Below are 14,996 nucleotides of genomic sequence, written 5' to 3' on the forward strand. Positions count from 1 at the left end.
TCAGACAGCGTGAGCGATTATTAATAATCCAATAAATCTTTGCTCAGACAGACAAATTAGCAACCAGCATGTGAATCTTTTTCTTCAGAGTGTGTTGGAGTGACGTTCTAATTACTGATCCTCGTTCAGGTATACAACTACTGTACTCACTGTAGGCTCTTCTGAGCGCTCTGCGTGCATGTGTGACCCCACAGACTGTCCATGAACGTTTCCAACCCCTAACTGCACTACAAATTTTCTTGTGTGGCCACGATCGCAGGTGTGTGTGTGTGTGTGTGTGTGTGTGTGTTTCTGTCTTTACACTCATCAGCAAGACTAACACCCTTTTCTGAACAAACAAAAGAATGTGCTTTGGACACACACACACACACACACAGAAATCAACTCACCATAATCACACTCATAGAAACATACAAACACTCACCTGCCCTGTGAGGCACGGCTCTCATTGGTTACCATGGCAATAGCAGGCTTTATCATGTGCTACTAGTTTGCAGCTGGGGAGTAGGTAGGTGTGTGTGTGTGTGTGTGTGTGCGCAACAAACCACCTGTTGTTGTCCACTGACACTTATTGAGTCTTCTGAGCAGGTAGAAAACCCCTCTTCCTCCCGCCATTAGTCTTCCTCGCTCTTTTTCCTGTATTTTTTTTTTTTTCTTTATCTTTAATGTCTTTGAGTCAATATTCAAATACACACTCACCTCTCCCCCCCTTTAGAGTCCTCTTTCCTTCATGGTACACAGCTTTTTGGGTGGGGCGATTCTAGAGGGATAGAATAGTGTCCACTGGGAGGTTTGCTTAACTCAAAGCAGTTGAAGAGATTATTTAAATATAATTATACATCATAAATGTATCTTTTTTTAAACCATTAAACATTAGTGGCAATTGGCATTTTGGAAATATTTTCTTTAAATCTCTTGCTGAAAAATTGCAAATGAAGTTTCTTAAAATCTGAAGGGGCAATGAATGAATAATGAATTAGGCGAAGCATGTAACTTCTATGTCCGTTTTTAAAAATATGGCTTTCCTCCTAAGTAGTGCTTGTTGTTTTTTTGTATGTTAAGGGGACTGACAAGTAACCCTTCACAGCAGACATATCAAATAGATAAAGAGCTATTCTATTCGTCCAATCACAGATCAAATGCCGGTCTTCTTTGACTGAAACTTTTAAAAACCTCTATAAATGAAAAGCTTCTGCCCTGTGTGTGTTTCCAGTGTGTGGACGGAGTCTCTGGGATGGACACGTCCCTGAAGCGCGTGGCGGTGGTGGAGGATTTCTTTGACATCATCTATGCCATGCATGTGGAGATCAGCACGGACCCCAGCAAAGCTCCCAAACACGCCGGCCAGAAGAAGACCTATAAAGCTGTAAGGACCCTATCATGTTACCGTTTGAACGGAATATCAGGCCTTTGTGAGGTTTTTTTTTTCATGTTTTTTATTTTGTTTCACTTTTTTTGTCTCTCGCAAAGTTTTTCCAGCCTAGTCCGTCTCACGCCAGACTCCGACCTCCCCTTACAGAGTGGATTTCCTTCTGTCATACCTTGTGCTTTCTGTTGCTTAACTCGCTGCTTCTCCCTCCACCCCCTTCTCTCTCTGTCTCTCTCTTCCTCTTCTTGGGTCTCATTCCTCTTTTACTCTCAGGCAAAAACAGGAGAAAAGAAACGGAAGGCATAGTTTCTTGATTCGCAGGATTTCAGTTTGATTTGTTCTGAAATCAAACTGGCAGACACGACATGTCATTTTCTACTTTTACTTTCTGGGTTCATTGCCATTTTGTTTACATGCAAAAATACATTGCGAAACCTTTAGTTTGGGAAGGCTGTAAAATAAACGGTTAATCAATCAATTTTAGGTTTCGGTTTTGCCTAAAATACATGGAAGGTTAAAAACCTTACTTGCTACTTTTTTTTAATTCTTAAGCTTTCTTTTGTCATTTCCTTTTATTCATCTCACTGTCACAGGAGTACATTTATTCACAGCTAATGATGCTAACTTCCCGAAACACAACAGAAAGTAGTTATAGTTAGTAGTAGTAGTAGTTATTTTATGTTTTTCAGAACTTTTGTTTATAACTGAGGATGTTGAAGTAGATTACATTTTTAATTATATTGTGTCATTTGGACTTCTGGAGTTGATAGAAAGAAATCAACCTGAGCTGTACCTTTCTGCTGGGATATCTCAGCTGGTGACACTGCCATCTTTTGGTGAAATTGAGGATGTGCACCTGTCACAGGCATCTTCGTCTGCAGAGGCATAGTTAGTGCCACATGGCACCCGGTTTTAATGCCTCCAAAAGCATTGATATTTGCCTTTGCCTTCTTTACTCCCTCCCTCTTTCCTCTTACACACACACACACATATAGACACATATGCCTCACAGCAACCCCCATCCACCCACACTGAACGTTGTCCACCCCTCCTCCTCTTTTGGGTTATGCCTTTGTGTGTTTCATCTAGGATAAATGTTTGATTTATACATATATACGTTCGACCACACACACACTGACATGAAGTCCTTGGATGTTTAATGGCTTATTTAAGCACACTCCTGTTTTGCCATTTTAGGCCAATTTATTATTTGGTGAGAGGAAACCAACATGATTTGGATGATAAATAGTTATGACAGAAAAAGTTTAATTGTGTTCATAATCATCTGTAAAACTTCTGTTTTAGTGTTAATCCTTTGAACGTTTTATTTAGAGGGATTTAACAGATCAGATTACAGTGAGTCTCATTTATATGATGCTCAATGCTGTTAGAAAAGTCATTCTTTTACACAAAACATGCACGGTACACAGTTTATTCCCTACTAGTGGAATATGTTTTAATATCAAATTAAAATTTCAAAGATTAGGAATTGTTGAGATAAAAAGGGGTTCAATACAGCATAATGCCTCTGTCCAGATACCAATATTCTATAATGCTTGTCATTAAACAACCTATGTATTTCTACCTCTGTTGCTGTGTCTCTCTCAGATAGCCGAGACGTACGCCTTCCTGCCCAGGGAGGCAGTGACTCGTTTCCTGATGAGCTGTGGAGAGTGTCAGAAGAGGATGCACATTAGCACCACGGGACAGGACTACAAAGGTACAAACGCAACACTGCAGCGGACGTCCAAGTCAGTGAATCCCCCTCATCGCCGTTTGAGTCGGAGCAACCTTTACTTGGTGCAGCACAAAGTCTATAGGCGTTTTGTCAGTGAATGGTACAGGCCGGTTCATTGAAGACCAACTGTCTGTTTCTCTAACACGCACAGAGGAAGAGATAAAGCATCAGTTGCCTCTCAAGCGTCAGTCAGAGAAACAGATCTCAGATATATCTCAGCAGATATACAGCTGCTTGTTTTCTTGCCTCGTGGCAGTTTGTGTCGTAGTACCGAACGTGTGCAGCCGTTGTGTCTTTACACGTGCAGCATCCTGTTGTGAGCATCGGCTTGAACCGTGGTAAGCCTTTGTATTACAACAGCTGTGGGGAAGCAGGCACAACAACCTCACTAGGTATACAGCTTTCCTCTAACATATGGCCATCTTCACCTAATATCTTGTATACTTGACTTTGCTATCGTCGCTGCATGACTTTTTTAAACAAAACTGTTACAAACGTCCACTAATCAACAAAAAACAAAGAGTAAAACATCCTGTAAAAACAACTTTTCCTAATGTAGGTCTATAAAAACAGATATTCTGTTGGTCGTGCATTCACATCGCCTTGAAATAAAATACCTAGTTTTTTCTGTTTTTAATGTTTTTAATGTTTCTGCTTTGTGGAATTTGTTGCCTACATTACCCACAATTCAACACAACCTCAGTTCTGTCTGGGCTGGATACATCTTCTGGCAGCAGCTGATGTACCTCTAGTCCGTAACAGAGATGAGGTGTACAAAAGTTTCTAAATCAACGTTCCCAGATGGAGATTGTAAACCATTTGCCAAAGTACATCAAATTAAAGCAGACCAAATGAAACCAATGTGTCGAGTATGGACCAAATTTATCTAATCTAGTCCTAGTCAGTCCTCTCCCACTCATTTTAATCTGTGTGCGTCTCCACAAAGTCCAACTCCAAAACTGTAAATGCTTGCTACCTCAATCTCCTTATAACACTGTAGCTTCCGCTTTGTTTTATCTTAATCAAGTGCACACTTTTGGACGGTGAGAGTGACGGCCGAGTTTAAACATGTTAGAAAAGGAAGATGACTGTGGACAGCTTGTCAGGAATCAACAATAAGGATAATAGGCCTGGGTCAACTTAAAGGTCACATCACGCTAGTAAATGTATAAATCCAGAAGGGAAGAAATAAAATAATGCTGTCTGTGGCAGGGCAGTCCAAAGTTTGTCCAATCATATCATTTAAGAGCAAAAACATACTTTTGTTTCATGACAATCTACCACTGTTTTTTTTAAACAAATGTCTGCAATAATGGGAATATAAAATGTGTATCAGTTTAGAGGTTAAATGATGTCCTCAATCATTCAACAACAAGTCAGAGTACCTCATTTGTATATGCTGAAAAACAATATGCTGCCATCCATTTTACATTCCTCCCCATCTTCTTCTCTTCCTCCCGCCCATTATATATTTTTGTCTTTTACCCTGAAGGCCTTTTACACTCTCATTCCTCTTCCATTTCTCCTCCTCCTGCTGCCCTTTGCTACAACCCCCCTTGTCTATTGTTTTCTCTCCTCCTTTATCCATTCCTCCAAGCTTGCCACCCACCTTCCCTGCTTCCAGCTCTTCTTCTCCCTCCCACTATCCCCCTCTACACTGCTCCAAGCTTCCTGTCCCATCCCTGCATCGCTCACTGCCCCCATCCCCCTTTCCCCTCTTTGACTACTTAGTCTACCCGTTTCTATACCCTCAATCCATCCCTCCGTCCTTCGCTCACGCACTCCGATACCCAACCCCCCCTCACCACCCACCACATCCCCATCTTCCCTCTTTTTTTCCCGCCCCGTCCCTCATTAAACAGGAGTCATTGGAGTGTCCTGTCCCTCTCCTCAATTAGCCTAATTAATGGCTTTTAGCAAAGAAAATGGCCCAGGAAACGAGATAATTTTCCACAGAAACTGGGGAGAGAAAGAAGCATTGCCGGGAGGGCTTTGGGGGTGTGTGTGTGTGGGGGGGGGGGGTCTGAAGTAAGAAGAGACTTTGGAATTTAGAGGAAGAAATGTCAGTCTGCACAGAGGATGAAAAATCCCCTCCATGTGATACATATTGTAACATAACGGTCTGTTTCCTTGGATTTGCTGCTCATTTTTTTAAACAAGATGCTACAATTAATAGTTAAAATATATATGAAATGCTTTTACAACAGGACTTAATATTAATTATTACATCACCAGATGAATAAATCAGAGTAAAAAATCAAAAACATGCACACACATAATAATTACAACAGCTGTAACAGCTCAGTGTGTGTGTGTGTGTGTGTGTTGTGCCACATCACTGTATGCCACTCAGAGAGAGCAGCTAATTGCCTTCCTTCCCCGTGGGGGTTCGGCCTCACCCCCGACACACACACACACACACACATAGACACACAGCCTCAGCCCTCTTTATCGCTATCATGAAGTGACTCCCACTAAAGTTCAGTTGTGAATTATTAAATCCAATTAATCAGCATAGACCAGATCCATGTTTAATTGACACAGGCAGCTGGCTGTGTGTGTGTGTGTGTGTGTGTGTGTGTGTGTGTGTGTGTGTGTGTGTGTGTGTGTGTGTGTGTGTGTGTGTGTGTGTGTGTGTGTGTGTGTGTGTGTGTGTGTGTGTGTGTGTGTGTGTGTGTGTGTGTGTGTGTCCTAGACATTAGGTCCCCGGGTTGGGTTGTCTGGCCATTCTTGTGAGCGCCTGGAGGGAATGTCTTCAAATTTGGCACAACACCATTCAAAGGATAAATAATTACAAACTTGTGGTCAAGGGGCACTGCTACCACACAAAACACATTTTTGACCATAACTCAAGATATAATAATATGCTAATAATGACATTTGTATAGTCGGATGACATTTTGGATAAACGCGGATGTCACTGACGATGGGACTGCTTGGCGGAGGCGTTGATCAAGGGGGCTGTAATTGGAGTTCAGGTTGAGACCAGCTCCACTCTCGATTTGAGACGGGTCTGTGTCGCTTGTGGTGTTAAAATAAAAGAGGATGGATAGTGTTGTGTGCTTTGCGCTGTTAAACCCTTTAAGCTGAATTCCACGTTTCAGGCCTTTTGTAGATAATATCGACTTAACGTGAGTAATGCAGAAGAAAGACTTTTGCTCAAAGCCAACAGTCAATGTATCTACAACTTTTTTCATAAAAATATGGCTTCACGTAGTCATCGGGTTCATGTTTATGCATGCACATGTGAAAGTGCGTCTTGTCATATGCAGATCATTTTAACTTGATGTTTTATTTGTCTTGGCTCCATGCCTTCGCTTTATCGTGTTCTCCTCAACTTTCAGTGATGATGGGCTTCTGGCAACTCTTAACCATAGACAACAATCAGCCGTGATTAGGGTTGCAAAGGGGCGGAAAGTTTCCGGACATTTAACGTGTGATAACGTGTGATAACGTGTGTGTGAGTGTGTGGCTCTTAAAAGAGCCGTTTGGTTGTGTCTCTCCACGGGACCGTTCCCTCGACGTGGAAGTATGACGTGAAGGCGGATGAAGTCCGGTGCCCGATCCGAGCAAACGGGCTGAGGGCCAGCACCACGTACCGCTGGAAGCGCCAGTCACCCAGACGCAGTTCTTGTAGAACTTGTTGTCCGCGCCTACGGATGCTAGTTAGCGCAAACACACGACTCCGTTTGATTCGACGTGAGTAGGACTTCCACCACAAGTACAGCGTCGCTATGACAAGTACAAGTAGAGAGTCGCGTATGTTGCGCAGGAAAAATGTTCCTGAAATGTTTGCATCTATGTCTGCTTATGACAAGGTAAATACAGTTAAAATACCGCAGAATTTCCAGTTTATTCCCATAAATTCCTGTGGAAAGTTTCCAACCTTGAATATTCCCGGAATTCTGCAACCCTAGTCTGATTGGCACTTGTTTCACATTCTACAGTGAATACAACAGTGTCTTTCCCTCTCCATCCTGGCTTCAGCTAAGAAAAAAACGACATACAACATACACGTGTGCAGAGAATGTGTCAAGAGAATAACCAACGTTAATGTATTTCCAGTATGGAGAATCACATCCAATTATAGCCAAACACCTGGAAACGGCCAGTTAGTTGTTTGTTCTTTGAAAACAATCAAAGAATAAACAACTATCTGAAAGTTTAGATGAGCTATAAGTTTGGATTCAAAGGCTTTCACAGAGCGAGACTGGCTGTGTTAGTCGGTGCTGCTCTGCCTCCAGCTCTAGAGGGTCCTCTAGTGTTGGCTTACTGACAGGGCATGATAGTAAACACCAGCTTTAACACTTTAACACTAACCAGCATTCTGTGTTTTTTGATTTTCAAAAGCTTAAAAAATGTAAAAATCCTTTAGACACATTACGAAAAGCGGAAATTCAAATGATTATTAATCGACAATATTACAATTCAACAGAATTTCAGTAAATACCATTTATTGTTATCGGGAATGTTAAAGCTTCATAGCCATTTTTTAAGGCAGTAGATTTGTTTAGTTCCTTTTATTTATGGTGTTTAGTGTATTTTAATTGCTGACCATAGGTGCTTACCAAAGCTGTATTCATATTATTGTGGAGTTTTTCGGTTCAATTAACATTGCTATGAATGTATTTGACTTCATTAGTTCTAGTTATAATAGACTGGACATTGAATGTTTACTCTGGTAATTAGAACTTTGGAGAACCTACATTGTTTCTATGACTACTTTGTACATATAAGCTGATTAGCATCTATTTTCACTGATCGCTTGCTTTTATAGGCGCTCCGCCTTTACGAAAACATGGTCCATTTACTGTCATATCTCCTATTACCTGTGAATTTAATGATGGCATAAAGGACAGATAATATACGATATCACAATGAAACAGTGAGTCTCTCCTACACAAATGTCACAGTGATCGTTGTACTCCCAGTTACAGTCAGTAACAGCTTTATGGATCAAAAAGCTCAGGACAGAATTATTCATGTACAAATGCCGTTTAAATCATTCATTTGTAATCAAATAGTCTGCTCACAGTGTTCATTTTGGGTGTTATCACACATCACAACATATCAAAAACATATCAAAAAATTATGGTAATTCTCAACTGCAGTGAAAATTCTTTGTATTGTCAGCTGGAGACCCAAAACCGATGTGACGAAACAAATGCCCATCAAATGATAATTGAATCATATCAAATATCCCTATTTTCACTGTAACATGAATCCTGAGAGGTAGGTTGTTGTCCACGCTCAGTGATTGTTTCCCCTCGTCTCTCCAGAGAACGACAGGCCGAGCTCTCTGGTGCTGGAGGTGATCGACTACAACATGCCCCTCACCACCACCTACATGAAGCACATGAAGATGCAGTGCATGGGCAACAACAAGGTACGCGCGTCAAACCACCAAGCTTCTGTATCTGGCTCCGGCTCCGGTGTGAGGATGAATTCATGTTTCTTGTCCGTGCGGTCGAACAGAATCTAGGCTCCTCTAGGCAACCCAGGATTTTCTCCTACAGTAGATCTTGACAAACCAGCAGGTGTTTTTTTTTTTTCACACTTGAGCATTGCGTACATGTGTGTGTAGGAGTAAACCACGAGGCCCACTAATGCCTTTCTGGAAAGAAAACTCCCACACACGCTCTCGCAATTAAAACACTAATGAAAGAAGAGAGTTTTTCAGGCTCTGAGTCTTGAAGGTCAGTAAAACTGAATGAAAGAGTGTTCTTTGTGTATTTTCTGCTTATGATCGGTGTGAACAAATTGCATGACAAAATGGTAAGAAAAGAAAGATGATCGGTTGTTCCTCTTGGCATGGATTGGTACTTGAGCAGTTGTGTGTGTGTGTGTGTGTGTGTGTGCGCTTTTTGAGTGTGTGTGTGTGATAGTCACAATGGTGCAGGATGACTATCGGTGCCCCACACTAGCTGTCAGTCATATTCCCTGTTTGTATGTGTATGTGAGTCTAGATAACGGGTGGGCGAGCAGAGGGTTGAGCTCATTCCAATTAAGCCAGGCCCCTGAGCGTCGAGTTAATTAGTTACGGAGAGAGAGACACTGAAGTACCAATTTACACGGGGAAGCCAATCTGTCTTTCTGTCTATCAGTGTGTCGGTCTTTCTTTCTCGCCGTTTCTCTAAGACACACACACACACAAAATCACACCTGCAGTTGTCCGGTTCGTTTGGAGACACCAGGTCAAAGCCATTCTAATTAGTTTGCAATGCCATATTGACGAGGTAGAATTTAGCAATCAATAAAACAAACATGCGCTTTTTAGAAGCTAAACATAATGGTTTTACCGTTTTTACCATCAAAGCACTGCGAGTTTGACCCTTTGACTGGTTGCTTTTTAGTTTGAGGAACTAAAACCTATTATTGTCTAAGCAGTTAAATGTTGTAACTCAAGTTCATGTCAGTGTTGCTGTATTGATTTCCATCAATAGCAGCCTGCAAATGATATATATAATATGTTGGTGCTGTAAGGCAGTCGAGTGATGACTGACTGATGATTGATCAATACTGTTAATAATCAGAATCTTTCACCTTGGGTCAACTTGTCAAATCGTTTGGAGGATTTCACATCAGTGATGTCCTACTACACGGGTCGGGGGTTTGATTACTGGCATCATTCAGTCAAATAAAGACCACACCTTTTTCATGTCATACTTCATCTTGATTGTCGAGGCCAATAACTGCAGTGCAATGATATGAATGTACTTCATTTTTATTTTAGCATATTTATCAACCATACATTTTATTTAATATTTGTCTCGCTGTGCTGAAAGGGCTACATGTGTTGAATAGTGCTCAATTTCTGATGATATCCAAAGTAAACTTTAGAGAAGCTGCATCGTTTGTGCCGTTCATTCGACCTCCAACCTCATACAGCAATATATATTCATGTACTATGTATTTGTTTGAGTGGACCGTCTTTCAATTCTGTCACTTTGATTTCTGGTGATCTTTAGCAGAGAATGTATATGTGTGTGTGTGAGTGTCTGGATGAGACTGCAGCATAATTATTACAGCGTTGAGCCCAGAGGCGCAAATGTAAAGACAGGAATAGAGTAACAATGACTCACTCACCTATAGAAATAACAGACACGGGGGAGCTTTAGGTTCTGTGTGTGCAGAATAGTTCAATAGTATAGCATTCTTTGAAAAGAAGGTCTGAATCTGAGGGAGAAAAGAAGGGAAGAGAAGGACATCTGTAGAATCTCTAGAGAGAGAGAGAACAGGAGCCGAAGGGAAGGAGAAGAAGTACGGCATATTTGTGAATCCTCCACTGGCTCCATTAGCACTCATCCCAAGCCTCTGTTCATCTGCCCATCCCTTTATCTCTCCCTCCATCCGCCCCCCGTCCCAATTCAATAAGAGGAGGAAATTACCCAGGATGCTTGGCAGGTGGGTGGAGGTGGTGGGGTCGTTGGATGGGGGTGGGGGGGGGGGGCTACTGCCGACAATGTAGAAATGGGTAAGGAGTGAGAGGAGAGGAAAAGAGAGGGGGAGGAGGAGAGCGAGGTGGCAGGGCGGCGGCACAGTCTGGCTGATGGAAGGAGGAAGATGGAGAGGAGGAGGAGGAGGAGCGAAAATCAGCATTCTAGCAGATGGATGTTTTTCGGATGGGGTGAAAATTAAAAAATGAGAACATTTGTAGGGGATGGCGAGAGGCAAGGGGGAGGAGGCTGGGGTTGGGGGATGATTCAGAGAAGGAATTAAAAAAGGAGAATGGGGTGGTTCATTATCGTTTATGGTCTCCCCCTCTCCCTCTCTCTGCCCATTATTTCAGCTACCTCCGGAGGAAAGACATTTCATTATTTTTTGGAGGAGGGGTGTGTGTGTGTGTGTGTGTGTGTGTGTGTATAGAGGAGAGATAGAATGGGGGTTGGTCTTTTATAATTACTAAAAGACCGCAGAAAAGAAGAATCGTACATTAGGAAATAAATGGCTTGTCGGCCTTGGATAAGTGACCAAAAGCTTTTTTGTTCACAGTTGGTAGACTGAAAAATATAAACCCACCTAGAATCATGTCAGTTTTTTTCCAGATGATTTTGGAGTGAATGTCTAGTCCACCACAAGGTTGGTCTCAGTGTTGCTTTGTTGCGTCCTGCAGAAAGTTTTGGGTCCAGTGTCTGGAGTCGTGTTACAGATGACAGAGTCATTTATTGGGCAAAGTTCACCATGTGAAAGTGATGTATATGACGGGAATGGTATGATATGCTGTGTGTCTGTATGATGGAAACGTATATCTGTTGAACTGTAAAGGGCCTTGAACTCAGCCTTGTGGGACACTACAGAAATTGTCAGTTCAAAACATCTTTTAAAGTTTGTTGTGATTATACAACGAGAGAAAGAGTGTGGGAACTTGGTAAGGTGAGCAAATGGAGGACTCTTCTAGGTCATTATGGGTAATACGTGTAGTATGATGATGTAAGGGCAGATACCTGACACATCTATAAATTTGCACAATTATTATTGTTCCTTTATCCGAGCCTCTTTCCTCGAACACGTAAACAAATTCTTGGCAATTAAGTTCATGAATACAGTACAGCTTTCTTTTTAAACATTCCTCACTTTTTGTCCCCTACTCTTACTCATTTGATGATCCCTTTGAGCACCCGTTACAAACCCCTGTGTCAAGGGTCTGATGACTGCCCTGAATCCCCCAAAAATCACTTTGTCTTGTTGTTTCTTTAGATGGAATTAAATAAAAGTAATGCCAGCATCAACTCTTTATTTAAACTAAGATCCTGGCCATCCTACACATTGTTCCTTTTTAACAACATGTTTATTAACATAATGTTTGGACGTGGGTGTAAATGATTAACTGAAAGTACATTATAGACACTGCTGCTCTGAACTTACTCAATAAGACACATGGATTTCAAGCAGGTGAGAGTTAGAATTTACGGTCTACAGTTCTTCTAGTTGGATTGTCTGTCTTGTTATTTCATGGTGGTGATAGTGGGACTGCATGAACACATTCGAAAAGCCCCTAAATGCATCTGGTGCGGAGCTTTTGGCTGAGAGAAGGCAAGAATCAGACACAAAGTGCTGGTCAGTCTTGCAGCCCTTCGGATTGGGTTTTCACCAGGGGCATGACCTTTAGCAGGTCTTATCCTCTCACCATCTGCCCGACTCTCTCCAGTGTATACTGTCCAATAAAGTAGAAATGCCATGGAAACAGGCCTGAAAGAAAATCCCCTTGATGGTTTTTAAGTGCACAGCACATTGAATGTGAAGTATGGGGAGAGCATCATGTCACAGCAACGTTTCCTTCACACCCGTTTTCATGCTCCCTCTGATACAGCACAGGTGACACTAAATAAGACTTAAATGAAAGTTGTACAACATGACACAAACAATACTACTGCGACAAATTCTCTAAGAAACGCTGTCGGCAGGAACACAAATAAGTCCCTCACTTTAAAGGAAAGTTGGGACTTGGACATCAAAAATGTACCCCGTAAAAATAAAATAATATATTATCATCCACTTAATTAAAACTTTTAACCACCAACCAAATGGCCTTCATTTTATTTTTCAGATCCCTTTAAATTCCTGTTTCTTCCCATAATGCAACTGTTTTTATTTAATTTTTCAGTGAAGTAAATAATTATTTCCTGTACACTCTTTTTTTTTTATTCTCACAAGAAATCCCCCTTGTTACTTTGATGAAATGAAAAATTCTCTAAATTGTTTCAATGTGTGCAACAGTAATCTATTAACGTAAATAACAGCATCAGTAAACAAACCAATCACACTTGCGGTCTGAAAACTAGACCTTTCTATTGAAAGTTTCAACCTGTTAGAATTCAGCTCTTTTTAGAGAGTTTGAGTTTTTCTGTTTTTGCAGGAAGTCTTACACATCCTTATCGACACATACTGAAAGCTGCAATTCCCCCAGCACTCCTGGGCATGGCCACGAATGACTAATTCACTGCAGTTTCACCCTGTGCCTACAGGGGGCAGGTTCGTCATGGAAATGTACAAGAGGACACACGCTGCTCTTTTTCTCACGCGCACACACACGCGCGCACACACATATCAGCAGCAGCTTCATGAGAGTGGATAGTGGTTAAACACTTTTTATATGAGTAATCCAGAGTAAAGGTCAGTGTGCAAAAGAACTGTAATACCCTGTCTGTTCCTGAAGTGCCTGACTGCGTTTGTTTAAGAAACATATTAAAACATCTCCAGCAGCAGAAGGTTCTTTTCAAGAAATTGCATTTATATTTGAAATGCACTGCAGGTATTATTTCAATTGGAAGACACAGCTTTCTAGTGCTTTTTGTGTTGGCTTAGGGTCATTTTGCAATAAGAAGTCAGTCATTCAAAGAAATCACCACGCTTCTCACTTGATTTACTAGGAGAAATTGTAAACTTGAGTTTATGGTCTTCTTCATTACAGCATGGTTGTCATTTTGTCGATTAAGGCCCGATCTAGAGTAAAATAAAGAAAGACGGTACGTGTCAGGGTGTGGCGACCTTGTCGGGCCGGACAAAGCTGTGGCAGCAATCTGGAAGTTGTCCAATGTTTTCCATTTAGAATGTTAACCATTTCACAGTGTTTTCAGTTAACGGGAGTCGGATGTCTTGTTCAGCTGTAACCTAGCTCCACCCTCTCGGACAAAAACCAAGATGGCTATGGCCGAAAGGCTGAACTGCTTTCTCAAAAGCATTAACCCACAAACCAATTGCTGATTTCATGGTGATTACATCCACTTTTTGCATGCAGTCTTTGGGCCACACTCCTGTTGTCTGTTTGTGTTGCCCTGACCAACAATGGGCAAAAGATGTTTGCACATTTGACCTCTTGGCCCGTTGAATGATGCGGCCAAAATCTCAACGCCCCGGGGCGTCTCACAAGCGAGCAGCCACCGGGCCTCGTTGTGTGATCATCATTCCTGCCGACATGTGATGGATGTGGCAGTTTAGTGCCCGGGATTTACCAACATGTAATGGAACGAATCCAAACGGCGTGCAATGCTGAACGACTAGACCACTTCATTCTCACACAATGTCTACGGCCAGTGGGTTTCAGTTCAGTAAAGAATACCATTTTCCACATTTTTCACGCAGGCCAATCCGAGTGGGAGTCGCCGCAGGGCGTTTGCCACAAGCTGCTTCACTGCTTCGTCACCCTGCCTCTGCTCCACCACCGCTCCACCTCTTTGCCCATTTTTTAATCAGTCAAGATACGAGGATATGTGTCATCCCCGCCGAGATGGCGACGGGTGTAGCCACGCACTTTGTGCTTTTCAAGTGCTCCTCAGAATCCTATGGGTGAGGTCAGGGAGCCTGCGTCCATATTTGATGGTGAATACAGGTATAAAATAAAGTTCAAGATGAACCTCCCAAATACAAGTATACATTTTTAAATAGGCATAACCCCCATAATTGTTAGTATAATACGTAAATAAAATTAAAAACGTGAGAATACAATGAGACTCAAATTTACAAGGAGTATCAGTATGATTCTTTTTCTAACATCTAATGCAAATTCACTGCATTTGTTCAACTGTTCTTTCTAGGGATGCCACATAATCTGGCATCTGGGTGAGTAGTATTCTCTCCATCTCTCTCTCTCTCTCGCTCTCTCTGTGTGATGTAAGCAGCCGTGGCCCCGCCCCCCTCCGGTCGAGTCTTGAGGGTCCTGTTGTGTGCTCCTGCCCTCACTCCCTCCCTTCGCTACGAATAGCAGCTTATATTGTGCTTGTCACATAAACACTAAAGAGGAGAGAGAGAAAAAAACTGGAGGCGAGTGAATAAACAATTAGACCAAACCACAAAAAACAGGAAAACAAGACAGGGAGAAACGTGGGGTCCCCTTTCTTGTTTGTAATCTCACAGAAGTGAAGGTAAGAAGGCGTTTTCCGCGTGTTTTTA

The 14,996-nt window shown here is 41.9% G+C and overlaps 1 protein-coding gene across 2 annotated transcripts in view; it reads left to right on the plus strand.

Annotated features, from left to right (window-relative positions):
- The first annotated feature begins 1,218 nt into the window (after positions 1 to 1,218).
- Positions 1,219 to 14,996, plus strand: part of LOC119222373 (nucleolar protein 4-like) — a 70,591-nt gene continuing 56,813 nt past the window's right edge. Inside the window, exons 1-3 of one of the 2 annotated variants that reach the window (XM_062565065.1) lie at positions 1,219 to 1,366; positions 2,978 to 3,089; positions 8,387 to 8,493. In XM_062565065.1, coding sequence (XP_062421049.1) covers positions 1,235 to 1,366; positions 2,978 to 3,089; positions 8,387 to 8,493 — 351 coding nt within the window. In that variant the 5' untranslated portion in view covers positions 1,219 to 1,234. Of the gene's footprint in view, positions 1,367 to 2,977; positions 3,090 to 8,386; positions 8,494 to 14,771; positions 14,969 to 14,996 lie in introns of those variants that run through there. The other variant, XM_062565066.1, reaches the window with a different exon arrangement.

Source organism: Pungitius pungitius, chromosome 1 (assembly GCF_949316345.1).
Source record: "Pungitius pungitius chromosome 1, fPunPun2.1, whole genome shotgun sequence".
Classification (NCBI taxonomy): Eukaryota; Metazoa; Chordata; class Actinopteri; order Perciformes; family Gasterosteidae; genus Pungitius; species Pungitius pungitius.